The 27956-nt window shown below is 45.5% G+C and overlaps 1 protein-coding gene across 4 annotated transcripts in view; it reads left to right on the top strand.

Annotated features, from left to right (window-relative positions):
• LOC144502602 (rab-like protein 6) overlaps positions 1 to 27956 on the top strand; it is a 203991-nt gene that overhangs the window by 58383 nt on the left and 117652 nt on the right. For all 4 annotated transcript variants that reach the window (XR_013499360.1, XM_078226722.1, XM_078226721.1 and 1 more), the window contains 2 exons: positions 6493 to 6545; positions 20198 to 20289. Coding sequence is in view for 3 of the 4 variants with exons in the window: in XM_078226722.1 (XP_078082848.1) it covers positions 6493 to 6545; positions 20198 to 20289 (145 nt within the window). In the remaining variant the exon portion in view is untranslated. The remainder of the gene's footprint in view (positions 1 to 6492; positions 6546 to 20197; positions 20290 to 27956) is intronic.

Raw genomic sequence — 27956 nt, 5'->3', positions numbered from 1 at the left:
GTGGGAGTTCCTGGAGACGACTTGCCTCCCGGAGGTCCATATCTGTGCCAGATGCATGGAACTGCAACTCCTGAGGGACCGTGTAAGGGAGCTGGAGCTGCGGCTCGATGACCTCAGTTTAGTCAGGGACAATGAGAAAATAATAGATAGAAGTTATAAGCAGGTAGTCACACCGGGGCCTCAGAAGGAAGATAAGTGGGTCACAGTTAGGAAGGGTAAAAGTCAGAAGGGTGATGTACCAGAAAGTACCCCAGTGGCAGTCTCCCATAATAGTAAGGGCTGGGCAACAGATAGGAGAGGGGAAGGGAGTGAGCAGTCAGTGGACGGATCCCCTGTGGTTGCCCTCCAAAACAGGTATATTGTTTTGGATTCTGTGGAGGGGGATGACCCTCCAGGGGTAAGCCACGAGGACCAGTTCGCCTGCACAGAGACAGGTTCAGAAGAGAAAGAAGGGGATTAGGAGAGAAATAGTGGTGGGGGATGCGATGGTTAGAGGCACGGACAGACGGTTCTGCGGGCGTGAACGAGACTCCAGGTCTGCCTCCCTCGTGCCGGGGTACTGGATGTCTCCGAGAGGGTAGGAAGCATGTTAAAAAGGGAAGGTAATCAGATGTAATTGTACACATTGGTGAAAATGACATCGGCAGAAAGAGCAGGGGGGTCATACGAGAGAAATTCAGGGAGATGGGTGCCAGGCTAAAAATAAGGCCTCTAGGGTAGCGATCTCTGGACTGCTCCCAGTGCCTAGTGCGAGTGAGGCCAGGAACAGGGAGATTCTACAATTGAACACGTGGCTAAAGGACTGGTGCAAGAGGGAGGGTTTCAAATTCATAGATCATTGGGAAGTCTTCATGAGAGGATGGCACCTGTACGGAAAGGATGGGTTACACCTTAACTGGAAGGGCACAAATATCCTGGCTGGGAGTTTTGCGAGAGTGTTTCGGCAGGGTTTAAATTAGTGTGGCAGGGGGGTGGGGATCAAAACAGTAGGTCAGTAAGTACTGAGGCTGGGGTCGAGCTGGGGGCCAGGGCAAGGCTAGCTAAGAAGGAGAGCATTCTGGAGCAGGATGACCTCAGTGGGCCTGGAGGTCTGGAGTGCATCTGCTTCAATGCGAGGAGCGTAGCGGGTAAGACAGACGAACTTAGGGCCTTAATGCTTATGCGGAATTTGGATGTGGTTGCGATGACGGAGACATGGTTAAAAGGTCAGGACTGGCAGCTGAATATTCCGGGGTATAAGTGTTTTAGGCGAGACAGAAGAGGGACTAAAAAAGGTGGGGGAGTAGCGGTATTAGTTAGGGAGCATATTACAGCGGTGCAGAGGGCGGACAATTTAGAGGGGTCATGTAATGAGTCGCTGTGGGTGGAGCTCAGAAACAGGAAAGGTGCAATCACTATGCTGGGGGTATACTACAGGCCACCCAACAGCCCACGGGAAGTGGAGGAACGGATATGTCAGGAGATTCTGGATATGTGCAGAAAAAATAGGGTTGTTGTAGTGGGAGACTTCAATTTCCCTGGTATAGACTGGAAAGTGCTTAGGGCTGGGGGTCTGGATGGGGAGGAATTTGTAAAATGTGTACTGGAAGGTTCTTTGGAACAGTATGTAGATAGCCCAACTAGAGAGGGGGCTATACTGGATCTAGTTCTGGGAAATGAGCCCGGTCAGGTCGTCGGTAGGGGAACATGTGGCAAATAGTGACCGCAATTCTGTTAACTTTAGGATAGTAATGGACAAGGACGAGTGTTGTCCTAAGGGTAGGGTGCTAATTGGGGGAAGGCTAACTATAGCCGGATTAGGCAGGAATTGGTGACCGTTGATTGGGAGAGGCTGTTCAGGGGTAAGTCCACGTCTGGCATGTGGGGGTCTTTTAAGGAACAGTTGATAAGGCTGCAGGACAGGCATGTGCCTGTAAAAATGAAGGATAGGAAAGGTCGGATTCGAGAGCCGTGGATAACCAGGGAAATTGAGGATCTGATCACGAAGAAAAGAGAGGTGTACTTTAAGTCCAGGCAACTGAAAACAGATGGCGCTCTGGAGGAATACAGAGAGAGTAGGAAAGACTTAAATGGGGAGTTAGAAGGGCAAAAGAGGTCACGAAATGTTCTTGGCAGACAGGATTAAGGAGAATCCCAAGGCATTTTATTCATATGTTACGAACAAAAGAGTTGTCAGGGAAAACGTCGGACCTCTCAGGGACAAAGGAGGGGAATTATGCTTAGAACCCAAGGGAATAGGGGCGATCCTAAATGAATACTTTGCATCGGTATTCACAAAGGAGAGGGACTTGTTGACTGGGAGAGTCTCAGAGGGAGGTGTTGACCCGTTAGAGAGAATCTCCATTACAAGGGAGGAAGTGTTAGGTTTTTTAGGTAACATTAAAACTGACAAATCCCCAGGGCCTGATGGCATCTATCCTAGACTGCTCAGGGAGACAAGAGATGTAATTGCTGGGCCTCTGACGGAAATCTTTGTCTCTTCTTTGGACACAGGTGAGGTCCCTGAGGATTGGAGGATAGCGAATGTGGTACCGTTATTTAAGAAGGGTAGCAGGGATAACCCAGGAAATTATAGGCTAGTGAGCTTGACGTCCACGGTAGGGAAGTTGTTGGAGAGGATTCTTAGAGACAGGATGTATGCGCATTTAGAACAGAACAATCTCATTAGTGACAGACAGCATGGTTTTGTAAGAGGGAGGTCGTGCCTTACAGATTTGGTGGAGTTTTTTGAGGAAGTGACAAAAACGGTTTACGAAGTAAGGGCCGTGGATGTCGTCTATATGGATTTCACTAAGGCTTTTGACAAAGTCCCACATGGCAGGTTGGTTAAGAAGGTTAAGGCACATGGGATACAAGGAGAAGTGGCTAGATGGGTAGAGAACTGGCTTGGCCATAGGAGACAGAGGGTAGCTGTCGAAGGGTCTTTTTCCAGCTGGAGGTCTGTGACCAGTGGTGTTCCGCAGGGCTCTGTACTGGGACCTCTGCTATTTGTGATATATATAAATGATTTGGAAGAAGGTGTAACTGGTGTAATCAGCAAGTTTGCGGATGACACGAAGATGGCTGGACTTGCGGATAGCGATGAACATTGTCGGGCAATACAGCAGGATATAGGTAGGCTGGAAAATTGGGCGGAGAAATGGCAGATGGAATTTAATCCAGATAAATGCGAAGTGATGCATTTTGGAAGAACTAATGTAGGGGGGAGTTATACAATAAATGGCAGAGCCATCAAGAGTATAGAAACACAGAGGGACCTAGGTGTGCAAGTCCACAAATCCTTGAAGGTGGCAGCACAGGTGGAGAAGAAGGCATATGGTATGCTTGCCTTTATAGGACGGGGTATAGAGTATAAAAGCTGGAGTCTGATGATGCAGCTGTATAGAACGCTGGTTAGGCCACATTTGGAGTACTGCGTCCAGTTCTGGTTGCCGCACTACCAGAAGGACGTGGAGGCATTGGAGAGAGTGCAGAGAAGGTTTACCAGGATGTTGTCTGGTATGGAGGGTCTTAGCTGTGAGGAGAGATTGGGTAAACTGGGCTTGTTCTCCCTGGAAAGACGGAGAATGAGGGGAGACCTAATAGAGGTGTACAAAATTATGAAGGGTATAGATAGGGTGAACAGTGGGAAGCTTTTTCCCAGGTCGGAGGTGACGATCCCGAGGGGTCACGGGCTCAAGGTGAGATATCACCTCAGATATCAGAGGGATTTTTTTTTACACAGAGGGTGGTGGGGGCCTGGAATGCGCTGCCAAGTAGGGTGGTGGAGGCAGACATGCTGGCATCGTTGAAGACTGACCTGGATAGTCACATGAGCAGTCTGGAAATGGAGGGATACAAACGAATGGTCTAGTGCGACCAATGAGCGGCACAGGCTTGGAGGGCCGAAGGGCCTGTTTCCTGTGCTGTACTGTTCTTTGTTCAGACAAAGGAGGGGCCACCGTCATACTGAACAGAACAGATTACTGCGAAGAAGTGTACCGACAACTGAACAACGAGGAACATTACAGACAGTTACCCGCAGATTCGACCAAAGAACACACCCGTCAACTCAACAGACTGATCAAGACCTTTGATCTGGACCTTCAGAGCACCCTCCTTGCTCTCATCCCACGTACTCCCCGCGTTGGAGATCTCTACTGCCTCCTGAAGATACACAAGGCCAACATACCCGGCCGTCCCATCGTATCAGGCAATGGAACCCTGTGTGAGAACCTCTCCGGCTATATCTAGAGGGAATCCTGAAACCCATTGTACAAAGAACCCCCAGCTTCTGTTGCGCCACTGCGGACTTCTTACAGAAACTCAGCACACATGGAGCAGTTGAACCAGGAGCACTCCTCTTCACAATGGATGTCTCGGCACTCTACACCAGTATCCCCCACGACGACGGCGTTGCTGCAACTGCCTCAGTACTCAATGCCGACAACTGCCAATCTCCAAATGCAATTCTACAACTCATCTGCATCATCCTGGACCACAATGTCTTCACCTTCAACAACCAGTTCTTCATCCAGACACGGAACAGCGATGGGGACCAAATTCGCACCTCAATATGCCAACATCTTCATGCACAGGTTCGAGCAAGACCTCTTCACTGCACAGGACCTTTAACCGATGCTATACACCAGATACATTGATGACATTTCCTTCCTTTGGTTTCATGGCGGACAATCATTGAAACAACTATATGATGACATCAACAAGTTCCATCCCATCATCAGATTCACCATGGACTACTCTCCGGAATCGGTTGCATTCTTGGACACACGCATCTCCATCAAGGATGATCACCTCAGCACTTCACTGTACCGCAAGCCCACGGATAACCTCACGATGCTCCACTTCTCCAGCTTCCACCCTAAACACGTTAAAGAAGCCATCCCCTACGGACAAGCCCTCCGAATACACAGGATCTGCTCAGATGAGGATCGCAACAGACACCTCCAGACGCTGAAAGATGCCCTCATAAGAACAGGATATGGCGCTCGACTCATCGATCGACAGTCCCGATGCACCACAGCGAAAAGCTGCCTCAGAAGACAAACATAGGACACAACGGACAGTGTACCCTTCGTCGTTCAGTACTTCCCCGGAGCGGGGAAGCTATGACATCTTCTCCGGAGCCTTCAACATGTCATTGATGAAGACGAACATCTCGCCAAGGCCATCCCCACACCCCCACTTCCTGCCTTCAGACAACCGCACAACCTCAAACAGACCATTGTCCGCAGCAAACTACCCAGCCTTCAGGAGAACAGTGATCACGACACCACATAACCCTGCCACAGCAACCTCTGCAAGACGTGCCGGATCATCGACATGGATACCACCATCTCACGTGAGAACACCATCCATCAGGTACACGGTACATACTCTTGGCGACTCGACCAACGTTGTCTACCTGATACGCTGCAGGAAAGGATGTCCCGAGGCATGGTACATTGGGGAAACCATGCAAATACTACGACAATGGATGAATGAACACCGCTTGACAATCACCAGGCAGGAGCATTCTCTTCCTGTTGGGGAACACTTCAGCAGTCACGGACATTCAGCCTCTGATCTTCGGGTAAGCGTTCTCCAAGGCAGCCTTCACGACACACGACAATGCAGAGTCGCTGAGCAGAAACTGATAGCCAAGTTCCGCACACATGAGGATGGCGTCAACTGGAATCTTGGGTTCATGTCACACTATCTGTAACCCTCACAACTTGCCTGGGCTTGCAAAATCTCACTAACTGTCCTGGCTGGAGACAATACACATCTCTTTAACCTGTGCTGAACCTTCCCTCCACTCACATTGTCTGTACCTGTAAAGACTTGATTACCTGTAAAGACTCGCATTCCAACCATTCTCTTGTAAATTGAATTTGTATCTCGATGTGCCCTGTTTGTGAACGCCACTCCTCACTCACCTGAAGGAGGAGTGACACTCCGAAAGCTTGTGTTACCAAATAAACCTGTTGGACTTTAACTTGGTGTTGTGAGACTTCTTACTGTGCTTAATAGTCCAATGCCGGCATCTCCACATCAGTGTTTGATGTGGACAGTGTGGAGGGAGCTTTACTCTGTATCTAACCCCATGCTGTATCTGTCTTGGGAATGTTTGATTGGGACAGTGTAGAACATTCATTTTGTGGCTAGGTGTTTAATGTTCCTTCAATATGATCTGATAGAAATTGTCAAGAAATCCAAAAAATGGAAATATTGAATCTATTAGTGGCATAATTAAAGTATAGTATTGTAATAGAATAATGTATTGGAAAGAGAAATAGAATAGAACACAATAGCAGGACATTGTCGCAGACACCGCTGCTTTATGTTTGCAATTGCTTTGAAACTGAAAGCTTCAAGTTTTCTGATGTTCCTTCACTCCTTCCCCAGCTACTAAAATGGGGTACACATGGGCCTTGTCCTTTGGTGGAATACTGGGCCTCTGAGGAGAAGATTGCTGCTTGAAAACCATTAACCATTGTTGTCTTTGTTTAGGTAAAAGCCGGAAAAAAGGAGATGGCTTGAAACTGGAGAATGACCCACAAGAGGTACAGTTGGATATTATTAGAACTGCAGTAGAGTGTGATCCACTCCACATCTATTTTGTCTACTAAATCTTATTTCTGGTTATTTCATTTTTGTGAACTTTTCCCAATTCATGTTTTTAATAGAAACTATTTATGTAAACGTGTCACACTGTCATTACGTCCTCCTACCATTAGTGGCATCGCAGCAGCTCATTTTCACACCGCTCAGCCTATGTTATAGAGAATCTCTAATACTTTTTCTGCTTCCTTGCTTCTAAAACTGAATTAAATTTTGCTTTAAGCTGTTCATGAATAAGCAAATTATATAGAAGTAAAGAGAGCTTGTGTGATTTCAGAACAAGCCTGAGGTGCCACCTCAAGACCACATTTGGTCCTGAACCCCCATTGTATGCAGACATGGCAACAATGTAGAGGGAACTTTACTCTGTATCTCACCCCGTGCTGAACCTGTCCTGGGAGTGTTTGATGGGGACAGTGTAGAGGGAGCTTTACTCTGTATCTCACCTCATGCTGTACCTGTCCAATATTGTCATCACTGCCTTGTGGACAGGTCCCAGGAGGGGGAGGTCATCGGAAATCCGGCTGCCGGAGACACGCGGAGACCATGGTGCCCAGTGGGGAGTCTGCGAAATGGCCTCTGTTTGAGTGTTCTGGCCCGCTGTGCTACAGAAGCAGTCATGATGTGGAGATGCCGGCGTTGGACTGGGGTAAACACAGTAAGAGTTTTAACAACACCAGGTTAAAGTCCAACAGGTTTATTTGGTAGCAAATACCATTAGCTTTCGGAGCGCTGCTCCTTCGTCAGATGGAGTGGAAATCTGCTCTCAAACAGTGCACAGAGACACAAAATCAAGTTACAGAATACTGATTAGAATGCGAATCTCTACAGCCAACCAGGTCTTAAAGATACAGGCAATGTGAGTGGAGGGAGTATCTCTTTAACCTGTGCTTAATGCTCCCTCCACTCACATTCATGCCACACCAATGCCAGGCAATGACAAGAGGGAATCTAACCATTGCCCTCTGATATTCATTTGCATCACCATCCCTGAATCCTCCACTGTCAACATCTTGGTGAGGTTGGGTGGTGTTACCATTGACCAGAAACTGAACTGGATTAGCCATATAAATACTGCAGCTACCAGAGCAGGTCAGAGGCTAGGAATCCTGCAGCAAGTAACTCGCCTCCTGACTCCCAAAGTCTCTCCACCATCTACAAGACACAAGTTAGGAGTGTGATGGAATATTTTCCACTTGCCTGGATGAGTGCAGCTCCAACAACACACAAGAAGCTTGACACCATCCAGGACAAAGCAGCCTACTTGATTGCTAACCCTTTCACAAACATTCAGTTCTTCGTCCACCATCGCACAGTGCTAGCTGTGTGTACTATCTACAGATGCACTGCAATAATTCACCAAGATCCCTTAGGCAGCACCTTCTAAACTGACGACCAAAACCACCTAGAAAGACAAGGGCAGCAGATACATGGGAACACGACCACCTGGAGGTTTCCTCCAAGTTGATCACCTTCCTGACTTGGAAATATATTACCGTTCCTTCACTATCACTGGGTTGAAATCCTGGAACTCCCTCCCTAACAACACTGTCGGTGTACCTCAGGAACTGCAGCGGTTCAAGAAGGCAGCTCACCACCACTTTCTCAAGGACAACTAGGGATTGGCAATAAATATTGGTCTAGCCAGCAACGCCCATGTCTCATAAATGAATTTTGAAAAACATGCAAGCTTGGGGTAAAAGAAAGACATATATTGGCCTTGGAGGGAGTGCAGAGAAGGTTCATCAGGTTGATACCAGAGATGAGGGGTGTTGATTATGAGGAGAGACTGAGCAGATTGGGTTTGTATTCGTTGGAATTTAGAAGGCTGAGGGGGGATCTTACAGAGACCTATAAGACAATGAAGGGGCTGGATAGGGTAGAGGTGGAGAGATTCTTTCCACTTAGAAAGGAAACTAGAACTAGAGGGCACAGCCTCAAAATAAAGGGTCAGTTTCGGACAGAGTTGAGGAGCAACTTCTTCTCTCAGAGGGTGGTGAATCTCTGGAATTCTCTGCCCACTGAAGTGGTGGAGGCTACCTCGTTGAATACGTTTAAATCACGGATAGATGGATTCCTGATCGGTAAGGGAATTAGGGGTTATAGGGATCAGGCGGGTAAGTGGAACTGATCCACTTCAGATCAGCCATGATCTTATTGAATGGCGGGGCAGGCTCGAGGGCTAGATGGCCTACTCCTGCTCCTATTTCTTATGTTCTTATGTGTCTTACTCAGTGAATTGCCGTATAATTTTGAAGGCCTGACCAGTGAAGATTGAGTGAAACTAAAGAACTGCTGAGTATCTGACCAGTCTACTCTGTTCGAGCTGAGTTGCTGTATTTTGTACATGGTGAGAGTACAGCACTGGATTAATATGACAATCTGTAAATTGATCAGGAGAAAAAAACACAAGCCATTTGGCCTTTAGCTAGCATTGACAAGAAAGGCCAAATGGCCACCTCCTGAATGTTCTTGTGTGTCTGTTAGCTCAAGGAGCATTTAGGCCTCACAATATCCAGTCCAAAATGTTGGTTCCAGGACAGTGACTTTGTGGTTCGGACTTTTCACTTTTGTCCATTGAAGGGATGTGGGGTGACCCAGTGACAGTGAAGGAACAGCAATGTATTTCCAAATCAGGATGGTGAGTGACATGGAGGGGAACCTTCCAGGTCTTCTGTTCTTGTCCTTCCAGATACTAGTGGATGTGGGTGTGGAAGGTGCTGTCAAAAGAACCTTGGTGAGCTCCTGCAGTGCATCTTGTAGATGGTACACACGGCTGCCACTGTTCTTCATCATGGAGGGATTGAATGTGTTTGTAACAGTGGTAGCAATCAAGTGAGTTAAGCCATATCTAATCAGGAAGAAAAATAAGGCACAGCCTTTGGCTAACTGTTAATAATACTGAACCTGAACTGAAATCCATAATGTGTCTGGAAATAAAGATTGGTGAGTTCTTGTGTAGTCCCTCTGCGTCCATTTCCATATGATCTGCGGTTCACGACATGGTGTAGAATTGAAGATAAGCAGCAGGCTGATTGATGTCTCCAGTGAATTTCATGCTGATCCACAGGGAAACAAAGACACTGGGTAGCACAGTGGTTAGCACTGCTGCCACCCACCAACCACGACTGATGTGTGATTATTCCTCAGTGAACAAGCTTTATCTTTAATGTTTGTCATTTTGCCAGGGTGGCACGGTTTCCACGTTCTCCCCGTGTATGCGTGGGTTTCCTCCCGTGCTCCGGTTTCCTTCCACAGTCCAAAGATGTGCGGGTTAGGTTGATTGGCCATACTAAATTGTCCATTAGCATCAGGTGGATTATCATTAAAATGCATGGGGTTGCAGGAATAGGGCCTGGGTGGGATTGTGGTCGGTGCAGACTCAATGGGCTGAATGGCCTCTTTCTGTACTGTAGGGATTATATGATTCAGTTCTTCTGGATGTGACCACCAAAGGAAATAGTTTCTACCTTTCAATCAGAAACACTTAACCGTAGTTTGTACAATCTTTCCTCATAACTTAACTCTTTTAACCCCAGTAACATTTGACTGCACCACCTCCACGGCCACTATATCCTTCCTGAGCTGTTGTGCCCAAGATTGAACATAGTTACATAGAACATTACAGTGCAGTACAGGCCCTTCGGCCCTCGATGTTGCTCTGACCAGTGAAACCAATCTAAAGCCCATCTAACCTACACTATTCCAATATCATCCATATGTTGATCCAATGACCATTTAAATGCCCTTAATGTTGACGAGTCCACTACTGCTGCAGGCAGGGCATTCCACGCCCTTACTACTCTCTGAGTAAAGAACCTACCTCTGACATCTGTCCTATATCACCCCTCAATTTAAAGCTATATCCCCTCGTGCTAACTATCACCATCTGAGGAAAAAGGCTCTCGCTATCCACCCTATCGAATCCTCTGATCATCTTGTGTGCCTCTATTAAGTCACCTCTTAACCTTCTTCTCTCTAACGAAAACAACCTCACGTTCCTCAGCCTTTCCTCATACCAGGCAACATCCTAGTAAATCTCCTCTGCACCCTTTCCAATGCTTCCTCATCCTTCCTATAATGCGGCGACCAGAACTGTATGCAATACTCCAAGTGCGGCCGCACCAGAGTTTTGTACAGCTGCAACATGACATCATGGCTCCGAAGCTCAAACCCTCTACCAATAAAAGCTAACACACTGTACGCCTTCTTAACAACCCTATCAACCTGGGTGCCAACTTTCAGGGATCTATGCACATAGAAACATAGAAAAACTACAGCACAATACAGGCCCTTCAGCCCACAAAGTTGTGCCGAACATGTCCCTACCGTAGCGATTACTCCACTTATCTATAACCCTCTATCTTACTAAGTTCCAAATACTGATCTAAAAGTCTCTTAAAAGACCTGATCGAATCCGCCTCCACCACCGTTACCTCTCAACATCTTATACACCTCTATCAGATCACCCCTCATCCTTCGTCTCTCCAAGGAGAAAAGGCCGAGCTCACTCAACCTATCCTCATAAGGCACGCTCCTCAACCCAGGCAACATCCTTGTAAATCTCCTCTGCACCCTTTCTATGGCTTCCACATCCTTCCTGTAATGAGGCGACCAGAACTGAGCACAGTACTCCCAAGTGTGGTCTGACCAGGGCCTTATATAGCTGCAACATTATCCCACGACTCCTAAACTCAATTCCTCGATTGATGAAGGCCAGTACACCATACGCCGCCTTAACCACAGCCTCAACCTGCACAGCTGCTTTGAGCGTCCTTTGAACTCGGACCCCAAGATCCTTCTGATCTTCCACACTGCCAAGAGTCCTACCATTAATATTCCGCCATCCTATTTGACCTGCCAAAATGAACCACCTCACACTTATCTGGGTTGAACTCCATCTGCCACTTCTCCGCCCAGTCTTGCATCCTATCAATGTCTCGTTGCAACTTCTGACATCCCTCCACACTATCCACAACACCTCCAACCTTTGTGTCATCAGCAAACTTACCAACCCATCCCTCCACTTCCTCATCCAGGTCATTTATAAAAATCACAAAGAGTAAGGGTCCCAGAACAGATCCCTGGGGCACTCCACTGGTGACCGACCTCCATGAAGAATATGACCCATCGATAACCACTCTTTGCCTTCTGCGGGCAAGCCAGTTCTGGATCCACAAAGCAATGTCCCCTTGGATCCATGCCCCCTCACTTTCTCAATAGGCCTTGCATGGGGCACCTTATCAAATGCCTTGCTGAAGTCCATATATACTACATCTACTGCTCTTCCTTCATCAATGTGTTTAGTCACATCCTCAAAAAATTCAATCAGGCTCGTAAGGCATGATCTGCCTTTGACAAAGCCATGCTGACTATTCTTAATCATATTATACCCCTCCAAATGTTCATAAATCCTGCCTCTCAGGATCTTCTCCATCAACTTACCAACCACTGAGGTTAGACTCACTGGTCTATAATTTCCAGGGCTATCTCTACTCCCTTTCTTGAATAAAGGAACAACATCCGCAATCTCTCCCGTCTCCATTGATGATGCAAAGACCATCGCCAGAGGCTCAGCAATCTCCTCCCTCACCTCCCACAGTAGCCTGGGGTACATCTCATCCGGTCCCGGCGACTTATCTAACTTGATGCTTTTCAAAAGCTCCAACACATCCTCTTTCTTAATATCTACATGCTCAAGCTTTTCAGTCCACTGCAAGTCTGCACTACAACCACCAAGATCCTTTTCCATGGTGAATACTGAAGTAAAGTATTCATTAAGTACCTCTGCTATTTCTTCTGGTTCCATACAAACTTTCCCACCGTCACACTTGATAGGTCCTATTCTTTCACGTCTTATCCTCTTGCTCTTCACACACTTGTAGAATGCCTTGGGGTTTTTCTTAATCCTGCCTGCCAAGGCCTTCTCATGACCCCTTCTGGCTCTCCTAATTTCCTCAAAGAACAAAGAACAGTACCGCACAGGAAACAGGCCCTTCGGCCCTCCAAGCCTGTGCCGCTCCTTGGTCCAGCTTGACCAATCGTTTGTATCCCTCCATTCCCAGGCTGCTCATGTGACTATCCAGGTAAGTCTTAAACGATGTCAGCGTGCCTGCCTCCACCACCCTACTTGGCAGCGCATTCCAGGCCCCCACCACCCTCTGTGTAAAAAACATCCCTCTAATATTTGAGTTATACTTCGCCCCTCTCACCTTGAGCCCGTGACCCCTCGTGAACGTCACTTCTGATCTGGGAAAAAGCTTCCCACCGTTCACCTATCTATCCCCTTCATAATCTTGTACACCTCTATTAGATCTCCCCTCATTCTCCGTCTTTCCAGGGAGAACAACCCCAGTTTACCCAATCTCTCCTCATAGCTAAGACCCTCCATACCAGGCAACATCCTGGTAAACCTTCTCTGCACTCTCTCTAACGCCTCCACGTCCTTCTGGTAGTGCGGCAACCAGAACTGGACGCAGTACTCCAAATGTGGCCTAACCAGTGTTCTATACAGCTGCATCATCAGACTCCAGCTTTTATACTCTATACCCCGTCCTATAAAGGCAAGCATACCATATGCCTACTTCACCACCTTCTCCACCTGTGTTGCCACCTTCAAGGATTTGTGGACTTGCACACCTAGGTCCCTCTGTGTTTCTATACTCCTGATGACTCTGCCATTTATTGTATAACTCCTCCCTACATTATTTCTTCCAAAATGCATCACTTCGCATTTATCCGGATTAAACTCCATCTGCCACCTCTCCGCCCAATTTTCCAGCCTATCTATATCCTGCTGTATTGCCCGACAATGCTCTTCGCTATCCGCAAGTCCAGCCATCTTCGTGTCATCCGCAAACTTGCTGATTACACCAGTTACACCTTCTTCCAAATCATTTATATATATCACAAATAGCAGAGGTCCCAGTACAGAGCCCTGCGGAACACCACTGGTCACAGACCTCCAGCTGGAAAAAGACCCTTCGACCACTACCCTCTGTCTCCTATGGCCAAGCCAGTTCTCCACCCATCTAGCCACTTCTCCTTGTATCCCATGTGCCTTAACCTTCTTAACCAACCTGCCATGAGGGACTTTGTCAAAAGCCTTAGTGAAATCCATATAGACGACATCCACGGCCCTTCCTTCGTCAACCGTTTTTGTCACTTCCTCAAAAAACTCCACCAAATTTGTAAGGCACGACCTCCCTCTTACAAAACCATGCTGTCTGTCACTAATGAGATTGTTCTGTTCTAAATGCGCATACATCCTGTCTCTAAGAATCCTCTCCAACAACTTCCCTACCACGGACGTCAAGCTCACCGGCCTATAATTTCCTGGGTTATCCCTGCTACCGTTCTTAAACAACGGGACCACATTCGCTATCCTCCAATCCTCAGGGACCTCACTCGTGTCCAAAGAAGCGACAAAGATTTCCGTCAGAGGCCCAGCAATTACATCTCTCGTCTCCCTGAGCAGTCGAGGATAGATGCCATCAGGCCCTGGGGCTTTGTCAGTTTTAATATTCCCTAAAAAACCTAACACTTCCTCTCTTGTAATGGAGATTGTCTCTAACGGGTCAACACCTCCCTCCGAGACACTCCCGGTTAACACGCCCCTCTCCTTCGTGAATACCGATGCAAAGTATTCATTTAGGATCTCCCCATTTCCCTTGGGTTCGAAGCATAATTCCCCTCCTTTGTCCCTGAGAGGTCCGATTTTCTCCCTGACAACTCTTTTGTTCCTAACGTATGAATAGAATGCCTTCGGATTTTCCTTAATCCTGCCTGCCAAGAACATCTCGTGGCAGTCCAAAGATGTGCGGGTTAGGTTCATTGGCCATGCTAAAAATTGCCCTTAGTGTCCTGAGATGCGTAGGTTAGAGGGATTAGCGGTTAAATATGTGGGGATATGGGGGTAGGGCCTGGGTGGGATTGTGGTCGGTGCAGACTCGATGGGCTGAATGGCCTCTTTCTGTACTGTAGGGTTTCTATGATTTCTATGACCTCTTTTTGCCCTTCTAACTCCCCGTTTGAGTTCTTTCCTACTCTCTGTATTCCTCCATCTGTTTTCTGTTGCCTGGACTTAACGTACGCCTCCTTTTCATTTTAATCAGATCCTCAATTTCCCTGGTTATCCACGGCTCTCGAATCCTACTTTTCCTTTTTACAGGCACATGCCTATCCTGCAGCCTTATCAATAGTTCCTTAAAAGACTCGCACATGCCAGACGCGGACTTACCCTCGAACATCCTCTATCAATCAACATCCACCAATTCCTGCCTAATCCGGCTATAGTTAGCCTTCCCCCAATTTAGCACCCTGCCCGTAGGACAGCACTCATCCTTGTCCATTACTATCCTAAAGTTAACAGAGTTGTGGTCACTATTTGCCACATGTTCCCCAACCGAAACTTTGACGACCTGACCGGGCTCATTTCCCAGAACTAGGTCCAGTATAGCCCCCTCTCTAGTCGGGCTATCTACATACTGTTCCAAAGAACCTTCCAGTACGCATTTTACAAATTCCTCCCCGTCCGGACCCCCAGCTCTAAGCACTTTCCAGTCTGTGCCAGGGAAATTAAAGTCCCCCACTACAACAACCCTATTTTTTCTGCACCTATCCAGAATCTCCTGACATATCCTTTCCTCCACTTCCCGTGGGCTGTTGGGTGGTCTGTAGTACACCCCCAGCATAGTGACTGCACCCTTCCTGTTTCTGAGTTCCACCCACAGCGACTCAGTACATGACCCCGCTAAGTTGTCTACCCTCTGCACCGCGGTAATATGCTCCTTAACTAATATCGCTACTCCCCCACCTTTTTTAGCCCCTCCTCTGTCTCGCCTAAAACACTTATACCCCGGAGTATTCAGCTGCCAGTCCTGTCCTTTTAACCAAGTTTCCGTCACCGCAACCACATCCAAATTCCGCATAAGCATTAAGGCCCTAAGTTCGTCTGTTTTACCCGTTACGCTCCTCGCATTGAAGCAGATGCACTCCAGACCTCCAGGCCCACTCAGGTCATCCTCCTCCAGAGTGCTCCTCTTCTTAGCTAGCCTTGCCCTGGCCCCCAGCTCAACCCCAGCCTCAGTATTTACTGACCTACTGTTTTGTTCCCCACCCCCCTGCCACACTAGTTTAAATTCTGCCGAAACACTCTAGCAAAACTCCCAGCCAGGATATTTGCTCCCTTCCAGTTAAGGTGTAACCCATCCTTTCTGTACAGTTGCCATCCTGACTTGAAGATTTCCCAGTTATCTATGAATTTAAAACCCTCCCTCTTGCACCAGTCCTTTAGCCACGCGTTCAACTGTAGAATCTCCCTGTTCCGAGCCTCACTTGCACTAGACACCGGGAGCAGTCCAGAGATTGCTACCCTGGAGGCCTTACTTTTTAGCCTAGCACCCAACTCCCTGAATTTCTCTCGTATGACCCCCCTGCTCTTCCTACCTACATCATTTTCACCAATGTGTATAATCACATCCGTTTGACTACCTTCCTTTTTAAATATGCTTCCTACTCCCTCGGAGACATCCAGTACCCCGGCACCAGGGAGGCAGACTACCATCCTGGATTCTCGTTCACTCCCACAGAACCGCCTGTCCGTGCCTCTAACCATTGCGTCCCCCACAACTATCGCTCTCCTAAACACCTTCTTTCCCTTCCGGACCCCTGAGCCTGTCTCCGTGGAGGCGATCTGGTCCTCGTGGCTTACCCCTGGAGGGTTATCCCCCTCCACAGAATCCAAGAAAATATACCTATTTTGGAGGGGGACAACCACAGGGGATCCCTCCCCAGACTGCTCACTCCCTTCCCTTCTCCCATCTGTTGCCCATCCCTTTCTTTTATGGGAGACTGCCACTGGGGTACTTTCTGGCACATCACCCTTCTGACTATCACCCCATCTAACTGTGACCCACGTGTCTTCCTTCCGAGACCCTGGTGTCACTACCTGACTATAACTTTTATCTATTAATCTCTCATTTTCCCTAACTAAACTGAGTTCATCGAGCCTCAGCTCCAGCTCCCTTACACGATCCTTCAGGAGTTGCAGTTCCACGCATCTGGCACAGATATGGACTTCCGGGAGGCAAGTTGTCTCCAGGAACTCCCACATCCCACACCAAATGCAGTATACTGGCCTCCCACTCATACCAGCCATGTCCTTTTTAGTTTTTGGGAGATAAAACAAAGGGGGGTGTAACAGAAGAAAAACAAACAACCTTCCTTGCCTTCGCCGAAGCCCTGTGAGCCAAAGCCCTTACAGTTCACACTCTGCTGCCCGCTCCAAACGCTGAGATTAACAACTGAGATTAAATCCAAACAACTGATATTAAACCTAAACAACTGAGATTAAATCCAAACAACTGATATTAAACCTAAACAACTGAGATTAAACCCAAGCCACTGAGATTAAATCCAAACAAATGATATTAAACCCAAACAACTGATATTAAACCCAAACAACTGAGATTAAATCAAACATCCTCCTTAAGATCCTTCCTATTGGCTGTATACTCTTCTAGATCTCTAACATTACCTAGTTCCCTGAACCTTTTGTAAGCTTTTCTTTTCTTGACTAGATTCATTACAGCCTTTGTATACCACGGTTCCTGTAACCTACCATAACTTCCCTGTCTCATTGGAACGTTGCTTTGCAGAACTCCAGACAAATATTCCCTGAAAGTTTGCCACATTTTTTCCGTACATTTCCCTGAGAAAACCTCTTTCCAATTTAAGCCTCCAATTTCCTGCCTGATAGCCTCATAATTCCCCTTACTCCAATTAAACACTTTTCTAACTTGTCTGATCCTATCTCTCTCCAATGCTATTGTAAAAGAGATAGAATTATGATCACTATCTCCAAAATGCTCTCCCACTGAGAGATCTGACACCTGACCAGGTTCATTTCCCAATACCAAATCAAGTACAGCCTCTCCTCTTGTAGGCTTCTCTACATACTGTGTCAAGAAACCCTCCTGAACACACCTAACAAACTCCTCCCCATTTACACCCCTTACTCTAGGGAGATTCCAATCAATATTTGGGAAATTAAAATCTCCCATCACGACAATTCTGTTGTTATTACACCTTTCCAGGATCTGTTTCCCTATCTGCTCCTCAACATCCCTGTTACTATTGGGCGGCCTATAGAAAACACCCAGTAAAGTTATTGACCCCTTCCTGTTCCTAACTTCCACCCACAGAGACTCCGTAGACAATCCCTCCATGGTGTCCATCTTTTCTGCAGTCATGACACTATCTCTGATCAACAGCGCCACTCCCCCACCTCTTTTGCCTCCCTCCCTGTCCCTTCTGAAACATCTGAAACCCGGCACTTGAAGTAACCAGTCCTGTCCCTGAGTCATCCAAGTCTCTGTAATGGCCAACACATCATATTTCCATGTAGTGATCCATGGACACCGAGATCTCTCTGTTCATCCACACTACCAAGTATCTTACCATTAGCCCAGTACTCTGTAATCCTGTTACTCCTTCCACAGTGAATCACCTCACACTTTTCCGCATTGAACTCCATTTGCCACCTCTCAGCCCAGCTCTGCAGCTTATCTATGTCCCTCTGTAACCTGCAACAACCTTCCGCACTATCCACAACTCCACCGACTTGAATGTCATCCGCAAATTTACTAACCCATCCTTCTACGCCCTCATCCAGGTCATTTATAAAAATGACAAACAGCAGTGGCCCCAAAATAGATCCTTGCGGTACACCACTAGTAACTGAACTCCAGGATGAATATTTCCCATCAACCACCACACTTTGTCTTCTCACAGCTAGCCAATTCCTGATCCAAACCACTAAATCACCCTTAATCCCATGCGTCCGTATTTCTGCAATAGCTGACCGTGGGGAACCTTATCAAACGCTTTACTGAAATCCATATACACAAAATCAACTGCTTTACCCTCATCCACCTCTTTGGTCACCTTCTCAAAGAACTCAATAAGGTTTGTGAGGCACGACCTACCCTTCACAAAACCGTGTTGACTATCCCTAATCAAATTATTCCTCTCTAGATGCTTACAAATCCTATCTCTTATAATCCTTTCCAAAACTTTGCCCACAACAGAAGTAAGGCTCACTGGTCTATAATTACCAGGGTTGTCTCTACTCTCCTTCTTGAACAAGGGGACAACATTTGCTATCCTCCAGTCTTCTGGCACTATTCCTGTAGACAATGACGACATAAAGATCAAAGCGAAAGGCTCTGCAATCTCCTCCCTAGCCTCCCAGAGAATCCTGGGATAAATCCCATCTGGCCCAGGGGAGTTATCTATTTTCACACTTTCCAGAATTGCTAACACCTCCACCTTATTAACCTCAATCCCATCTAGTCCAATAGCCTGTATCTCAGTATTCTCTTCGACAACATTGTCTTTTTCCTGTGTGAATACTGACAAAAAATATTCATTTAGCGCCTCTCCTATCTCTTCAGACTCCATGCACAAGTTCCCACTACTGTCCTTGACTGGCCCTAATCTTACCCTAGTCATTGTTTTATTCCTGACATACCTATAGAAAGCTTTAGGGTTTTCCTTGATCCTACCTGCCAAAGACTTCTCATGTCCCCTCCTGGCTCTTAACTCTCTCTTTAGGTCCTTCCTGGCTAACTTGTAACTCTCAAGCGCCCTAACTGAGCCTTCACGTCTCATCTTTACATAAGTCTCTTCCTTCCTCTTCACAAGAGATTCAACTTCTTTAGTAAACCACAGTTCCCTCGCTCAACCACTTCCTCCCTGCCTGACAGGTACATACTTATCAAGGACACCCAGTAGCTATTCCTTGAACAAGCTCCACATTTCAATTGTGCCCATTCCCTGCAATTTCCTTCCCCAACCTATGCCTCCTAAATCTCTCCTAATCGCATCATAATTTCCTTTCCCCGCGCTATAACTCTTGCCCTTTGGTATATACCTATCCCTTTCCATCGCTAAAGTAAACGTAACCGAATTGTGGTCACTCACTAAAGTGCTCCCCTACCTCCAAATCTAACACCTGGTCTGGTTCATTACCCAGTACCAAATCCAATGTGGCCTCGCCTCTTGTTGGCCTATCTACATACTGTGTCAGGAAACCCTCCTGCACACATTGGACAAAAACTGACCCCTCTAAAGTACTCGAACTATAGCTTTTCCAGTCAATATTTATAAAGTTAAAGTCCCCCATTACAACTACCCTGTTACTTTCGCTCCTATCCAGAATCATCTTTGCAATCCTTTCCTCTACATCTCTTAGACTTTTCGGAGGCCTATAGAAAACTCCCAACAGGGTGACCTCTCCTTTCCTGTTTATAACCTCAGCCCATACTACCTCAGTAGACGGGTCCTCATCAAACATCCTTTCTGCCACCGTAATACTGTCCTTGACTAACAATGCCACACCTCCACCTCTTTTACCGCCTTCCCTGCTCTTACTGAAACATCTAAACTCCGGAACCTGCAACAACCATTCCTGTCCCTGCAAATAGATTCTAATTGATGATTATTTTGAGAGCAGGCTTTGCTCGGTGTGCTATGTAATGTATTTACTAGTTGGTTTCCATAATGTTCTAATCCTTATATATTCTGTTGTTAGTCAGACGCAGAGTTGGCTCTGGATGCAGAATTCCTCGATGTCTACAAGAACTGTAATGGTGTTATCATGATGTTTGACATCACCAAACAGTGGTAAGTACATTTCACTATTCACAACAGCTCTCCATTGTATGTCATTTTGTGAATGTAGAATCCACTGCCTCAGCTGTGACCCTCACTGATGTGTTAATGTTACGGCGTCTTGCTGGAGGTTTGAACAGCAGATCAAGAAACAGCACCATGAGCATGAACACAGAGGGTATGCAACCCTCACTCCCCATATCCCCTTTTGGGGACCAGATTAGAAACCCCAAGGAATAACATGAAGCTAGACTTGACCCCAACTATTTTTGATTTTGGAATTTGAGCATAAGGTGTATTGCTTCAGGTGTGATTCTGTTAACTGAATCTGTTAAAACTAGGAAGTTTTTATTAAAACAAACTTTATTTAACAATACAATTTAACTGTAACAAAAAGAATTAGCATCATTTTTACCAATTGAAATACTTAAATATGATAAGGTATACTTCTTCACTGCTAGCTATCTCTGTTAGTTCCAATTTAAGCAATATACCCATAGACAAGAACTGCTCTTCAGAATCAATTAGCAAAATACACAGGCTTACATGGAGTTGCCAATCCTCCAGCCTTTTAATACCGCTGGACAGAGAGAGACAGTAAGAAGTCTCACAACACCAGGCAAGTCGTGGGGGTTACAGATAGTGTGACATGAACCCAAGATCCCGGTTGAGGCCGTCCTCATGTGTGCGGAACTTGGCTATCAGTTTCTGTTCAGCGATTCTGCGTTGTCGTGTGTCATGAAGGCCGCCTTGGAGAACGCTTACCCGAAGATTAGAGGCTGAATGCCCGTGACTGCTGAAGTGTTCCTCAACAGACAGAGAACACTCTGTCGAGCGGTGTTCCTTCATCCGTTGTCATAGCATCTGCATGGTCTCCCCAATATACCATGCCTCTGGACATCCTTTCCTGCAGCGTATCAGGTAGACAACGTTGGCTGAGTTGCAAGAGTATGTACTGTGTACCTGGTGGATGGTGTTCACACGTGAGATGATGGCATCCGTGTCGATGATCCAGCACATCTTGCAGAGGTTGCTGTGGCAGGGTTGTGGGGTGTCGTGGTCACTGTTCTCCTGAAGGCTGGGTAGTTTGCTGCGAACAGTGGTCTGAGGTTGTGCGGTTGTTTGAAGGAAAGAAGTGGGGGTATGGAGATGGCCTTGGTGAGATGTTCATCATCATCAATGACATGTTGAAGGCTCCGGAGAAGATGTTGTAGCTTCTGCGCTCCGGGAAAGTAATGGACGACGAAGGGTACTCTGTCCACCGTGTCCCGTGTTTGTCTTCTGAGGAGGTCGGTGCGGTTTTTCGCTGTGGCGCGTCGAAACTGTCGATCGATGAGTCGAGCGCCATATCCTGTTTTTATGAGGGCATCTTTCAGCGTCTGGAGGTGTCTGTTGCGATCCTCCTCATCTGAGAAGATCATGTGTCATGATGTGGAGATGTGGAAGAAGGGGCTTGGAGCTCCGAAAGCTTGTCTGGCTTTTGCTACCAAATAAACCTGTTGGACTTTAACCTGGTGTTGTTAAACGTCTTACTAGATCATGTGTATACAGAGGGCTTGTCCATATCATCATCGACACAGATGCCATCATCTCACATGAGAACACCATGACCATGTACACAATACATACTCTTACAATTTGGACAACTTTGTCTACCTGATACGCTGCAGGAAAGGATGTCCCGAGGCATGGTACATTGGGGAGGTACATTGGATTGTCGTAGCAGGCGCTACGACAACGGATGAATGAACACCGCTCGACAATCACCAGGCAGGAGTGTTCTCTCCCTGTCGGGGAACACTTCAGCAGTCATGGGCATTCAGCCTCTGATCTTCGGGTAAGCGTTCTCCAAGGCGGCCTTCACAACACACAACGCAGAATCGCTGAGCAGAAATTGATAGCCAACTTCCGCACACATGAGGACGGCCTCAACCGGGTTCTTGGGTTCATGTCACACTATTTGTAACCCCCCACGACTTGCCTGGATTTGCAAAATCTCACTAACTGTCCTGGCTGGAGACAATACACATCTCTTTAACCTGTGCTTAACCCTCTCTCCACTCACATTGTCTGTACCTTTAAGACTTGATTGCCTGTAAAGACTCACATTCCAACCCATTATTTTGTAAATTGAGTTTGTGTCTATATGTGCCCTGTTTGTGAACAGAACTCCACTCACCTGATGAAGGGGCAGCGCTCTGAAAGCTAGTGGCTTGTGCTACCAAATAAACCTGTTGGACCTTAACCTGGTGTTGTGAGACTTCTTACTGTGCTTACCCCAGTCCACGCTGGCATCTCCACATCAGAGAGAGACAGACTCTCCTGACTTTCTGACTTTCAGGCAGCAGCCTCCAGAGAAAGACCTGTCTTAACACAGCAGAACTCCAGAAAGAGAGAGCGTGAGAAAACACCTCTTGCCATTTGCAGACCTCTGGAGAGAGAGAAAGACCTGTCTTCTCACAGAAAGAAGTTTAACAACACCAGGTTAAAGTCCAACAGGTTTATTTGGTAGCAAAAGCCACACAAGCTTTCGGAGCTCTAAGCTCTCACAGAACCCAGACTTCAATTTACAGAGAGAGTGGGAGAGAAAGAGCGACTGCTCGGTACAAATTCAAACAGCAACTGCTTACTTGTCTCTGTAAGCCTAGCTTCGCCCATTCACATGATTTTTGTCTTGTCAATCACCCTAATAAACCCTACTCTGAAACCCCGAGGGGCAATCCAAAAAACAAAGAAAATTGCATTAATTCAGATTAAAACAAAGATCCCAATAATTAGGAACAATTATTCTTCTGCATGTTCAGCATGTGGGCTGTTGGCTGCCGACGATTGGCACCGTAATCAGAGCTGCAGTATAAAACAGTCCCTTCACAAGAATCATGGCACAATACATTTCTTAAAGGCCGATAATCGTCACATCTCCCCACTTTAAAAAAAAACCCATTAATATGCAAAGATGGTGCCATTTTTCAAAACCTCTAGCTTCACACAATCAGTAATATATATATATACATCTTCACATATTTATTTAATCAAAGCATACAAACATAACAGTCATATAGTTAAGTTCAATCCTTCTCTTCCAACATTGAAAATTCCTTCTTTCATCAAAGTCATGATAAAGCATGGCAATCATGTCCTTTCTTTCTCCTTCTCTCGACACGCTGCTATTGTTCAGTCGCTTCCTCTTTCCTCTTCAAAAATCTCCTTCAGTCCTTGATCCTGCTTTGATTCCAAGGCTGAGCTCAACTTTGTTATCATGATTGTAAATTAGTTCTGGTAATGTTCTCAGAGAGCTGGGCAGGATCTAGAGGGTGAAACTTTACCTTGGATGCAAACTGGCACAAACCACTTTGGATTTGCTTTTTAATTTCCTTTGCTGATTCCTAACAGCTCTTTTGATGTTCAGAGTCCCGAAATGTCAAAGCGAAGTAATTTTTCTCCTGAAGGTTAAGCTGCTCAGAGACTTTGTCAAAGAGAACCTGTTCCTTTGCACGTTTTCTCAACTTTACATCAGAGATCAGAGTCATTAGAAAGGTCACTTTATCTCTGTCCCCTTTCTTGTTAACTGACCTTTGTTCCTCTGTCAGGCAGTCCAACGCCACCTCCTGTTGCAAAATGGTACGCTCAAAATTCTTTCCCACGTCTCCAATGATATGTCTTTCTGTTTCAAGGTAGTTTATCAATTTCTTCGCTTGTTCTAGATCTTCATCATTATTTTCTGCATATTCTTTGGCAAAGACATATAGCAGATTGTCCTCTTTGGTGTCATAACCCGTTGTAACCGTGGTTCCCGTGATCACCATGGCAGTTATGCTACTGCGAAAACCATTGTAATTTACTCAACCAGCTATGAACGGAACCATTTCTCTTGGTGTCCACATCTGTACAAGCTGTATAAATTCATTATTCCAGCAGTTCATTTGGAATGATGGTACAGTTTCATCAAACAGTCTTACTTCACGTCGTTGTCCTTTTCTTTTGTTTGCAGTAGTAAAATACTTCTGCTCTTCATCTCCATTTTGAGATCACATATGACTGCTGACCTACATTTTTCTTCTCGTAGATGATGAGCTGTTGCTGACAATCCTACAGTTTATGCTCAGGTAATTTCACCAACTGAGGAACAGGTTTAAATCGGTCAACTTTTCTTACATCTGTCTCTGCACCTGTTCACTTTCCTTATTCACATCATTGTCCAGTAACTGGTTCTCTCTTTCCGCCTTCACCAGTTTTGTATTGCTCTCATCTGCCTCCATGCGTCTTCATTATCTGAGATTTGTAACTATCTACCAGCTCTACATAGTGTTTGATCGAGACTTTCAGCTGCTGCATATCAGACTAAGTGTCAGCTTCTCCTTCTGAACTTGTGCCAAGTTGAGTGGATTAGTCTATACAAATATTGCTCAATTGGAACAGCATTTTCTACAGCTACCTCGTGCATAATTAGTTTGGTACTTCCCAGTTTATTTCCATATATATCTCCATGTGATTGCAATAACTCTTTCAGGTTGTTTTGATTTTCCTCCGGAAGGTAACTCAATAATTTATTCTAATTTCTGATAACTCCCTCGTTATCCAATCAAATCTGAGGAATGTCAAACTCCGAATCATCTGGATTTGTTTCTTCACTCTCAGTTGTAACAACTTGCACATCCTCCTGCTTTCCGTCCCTATCAAAATACTGTTTCAGCATATTGTTATAAAGTGGAGGTTGATTTCCCCCCTCTGAGAACTAACACCGAAACACCCAAAGAGGAGTACCTCACCTTACAATCTGTAAAAAATGTATGTGAAGCTATGTGACCTACTCGTCAGCAAACTTCTAGTGGTTAAATACAAAATAAATCCCTGACACTCACTTTAAAATCAACACGTCACAATTTATTTACCTAACAGTGAATAATTTAACTAACCTATGAACTAACTGAATAAATCTCTTCTAACTATTGACTATTCCTGAATAATCAAGATTCTAGGCTGTTCAAATAAATACAATTCCCACTCATTAACAAAAATAGAATTTAGTCATTCTCTAAATTACAACCAGGTTTTGTGCCTTCCGGAATATTCTGGACCTTTTCTGTTAATTCTTCTGTCTGGAACTTCTTTATTTTTTGGTACCTTTGCTATCTCGATGGTGCTTTCTCTAAGACATAGATGAAGCTATGAGAGCCAGCGATTCTCTCTCTCACTCTCTCGAGAATTGTGAACTGTTTTCTCTGGCAGGTGGCAGTTGCTCTCTCTTTTTGTCACACTGCCCCCTTTTACACCTGTAAGAACATCAATATTTCCCACAATAGAATTGGTCCTAAGTTATCAAAACCATCAAATTTCGATTTAATAGGTTCTTGATATCTAAGTGCCTGATTCAAATTGATTGGCTAAATTTTGAAGTCGGAAAATATACCTTTTGAGGCTGGTATGAGTCAAAATACAGTCAGGCTTTATTCTCACAAGCTTATGGGAGAACTTGACCCCTTGAAAGCGGAAGCCAAAGTTCTCTCTGAACACAAGAAGCGTGGATATTTATACATCAGGGTTCCCAATACAAGCCATAAAGCAAAGTCCAGTTAACAGTCCTTGATCATAAATTATAGTTCCTTTAACAGCTTCTGATAGTCTCTGGATCATGGTTAGAGACCATCTGGTATCCTTGGGTCATAAAGCACAATTCTCCTGGTCGTTGCAGTCAAGGTGCCACCTCTGGTCCCCTGCTCTTCCCGCAGCTTTTCCTTTGAAGTGACTGAGTACGAATGCAGCTGTCCCAGTGGGAGTCCTCCTCCAAACGGCCATTCTCGCACTCTACCATTTGCTTCCTTTGTTTAAATCATACACAAGCCTACGAGAAAGAAAGACTTACCCCCCTAACATCTACATTTAACTGTCTGTTTTATCAGAATGATACAAACAAGCAAGGGAACCATGAACAAATGGCTTATACTAAAAGTAAAAGATGAAAGACATGAACAAGTGGCTTATATTACTACCAGGAGCAATATAAACAAAGGGGAGGCTAGCCATAAGGAAGAGTTATGTTTATGATACATTCCAGGTACAAAGTTCAACCTTTTAGGCACAAAATACATTGAGTACAAAAAAACATTAACCCTTTCCCTTCTTCAATTTAAATGCCTGTTTTGGTAAAAACTGCTGCTTGGCCTTTCGATACAGATGTTTCAGTTTGGGCTCCCTATGTACTTGCATTTTTTTTGAAGTCTTTAAGCACAGAATAAGCACCACCTTTTAAAGGGACCATGTAATGCTTCCCCCCCTAGCATTTTACAATTTTACGAACACCAATCTACAATTACTCTAGCCAATTTCACAACAATATTCACATGACACTGCACATTTTCCTTCTGTCTGGCGTTCTTATCAAATAATTCACCTCATTCCCTCTCAATTTGATGAGGCCCGCTAAACCTTGCTTTTAAATGTTCACCTACCACAGGTAGTAATACTAATACTTTATCCCCTCTAGCAAAACCACAAATTTTTGATTCCTTCATTGTTTCTTGTTTCATCGCATGCTGCGCAACTTTCAAATGCTGTCCAGCCAACTCAGCCCTAGTTAGTCACTCCCTAAATGTTTGACACATAGCCCAACAATGTAGTCTCTTGACCCATAGCCTTGAATGTTACGACATTTCAATGCTCATCCACGGGCAGTGTGTTACTAACTCTCACCACCCTCTGGGTGAAAATGTTTTTCTTCAAATTCCCTCTAAATCTCCTGCCCTTCACCTCAAAATTATGCCTCTCACTATTGACCCTTCAACACCCTTTCTCCTCCTGTCTCACCCTGTGGCTTTGTGATCTTGTTACCACATAGTCAGGAAGTATCCTAGGATATGCTTCCTGCAACAACTCAATTGTTTGATTTTCCACTGGCTTTTCAACCACAATAGGCATCACTCTTCCTTGTGATACACCTATATCATTATCTAAGATAAACTGTATTCCTGGAAAAGATAATTTCTCTATTACTTCTATCAAGACTTTACTTTTCACTGGACTCTCCAACCTTACCTTATATAATGGAACACTTCTGTTCCCTGTATGTTCCATACTCTTCTCACCCTGAATTCCACATATTACCACCTTTTCTGGCAATACTCTTTCCAAACTACTTAACTCCTCATCTCTTACAATCAAAGATTGACTTGCTCCCGTATCTCTTAAAGTCTTACCTTCTTTACCAACCCCTCCTGAATAAACTTTAAAGAAATCAGGCACTTTTTTAGCTATCGACCCCTGACCAGGCCATACATTCTTTTGCACCTCTTTAGGTTCAACTGGGCTTTCCTTTACCACTTTAACAAACCCCACTGGCTTATCCTGTTTTACCAAGTCTCTTTTCCCAGTGCTTTTCTTAAGCCCCAACACTGCAACTTTGTGTGTCCTACTTTATTAAAATTGAAAAACCTGAGGCTTTTTATTTCTCTTCCACCTTCATATGTTTCCTTTTTAACATGAGGCAAACTACCTTTACTATCTCCAACGAGATCTCCTTTGCCTTGGCCACGTGAGGATTTCTCTCTTCCCCAGTTTCCCCCTCTCACAGATTGAAACTGATGTTGAAACCCAAACCTTGATTTATTAACTAACTCAATCATCTGCCATTTCTGCTGCTAACCTCGCAATTTTAACCCTGTGATCTTCCATATGAGTTCTTA

Source organism: Mustelus asterias, chromosome 13 (assembly GCF_964213995.1).
Source record: "Mustelus asterias chromosome 13, sMusAst1.hap1.1, whole genome shotgun sequence".
In the NCBI taxonomy this organism is placed as follows: domain Eukaryota; kingdom Metazoa; phylum Chordata; class Chondrichthyes; order Carcharhiniformes; family Triakidae; genus Mustelus; species Mustelus asterias.
Note: the sequence above shows the minus strand (reverse complement) of the source record. Positions and strands in the feature narration are given on the sequence as shown.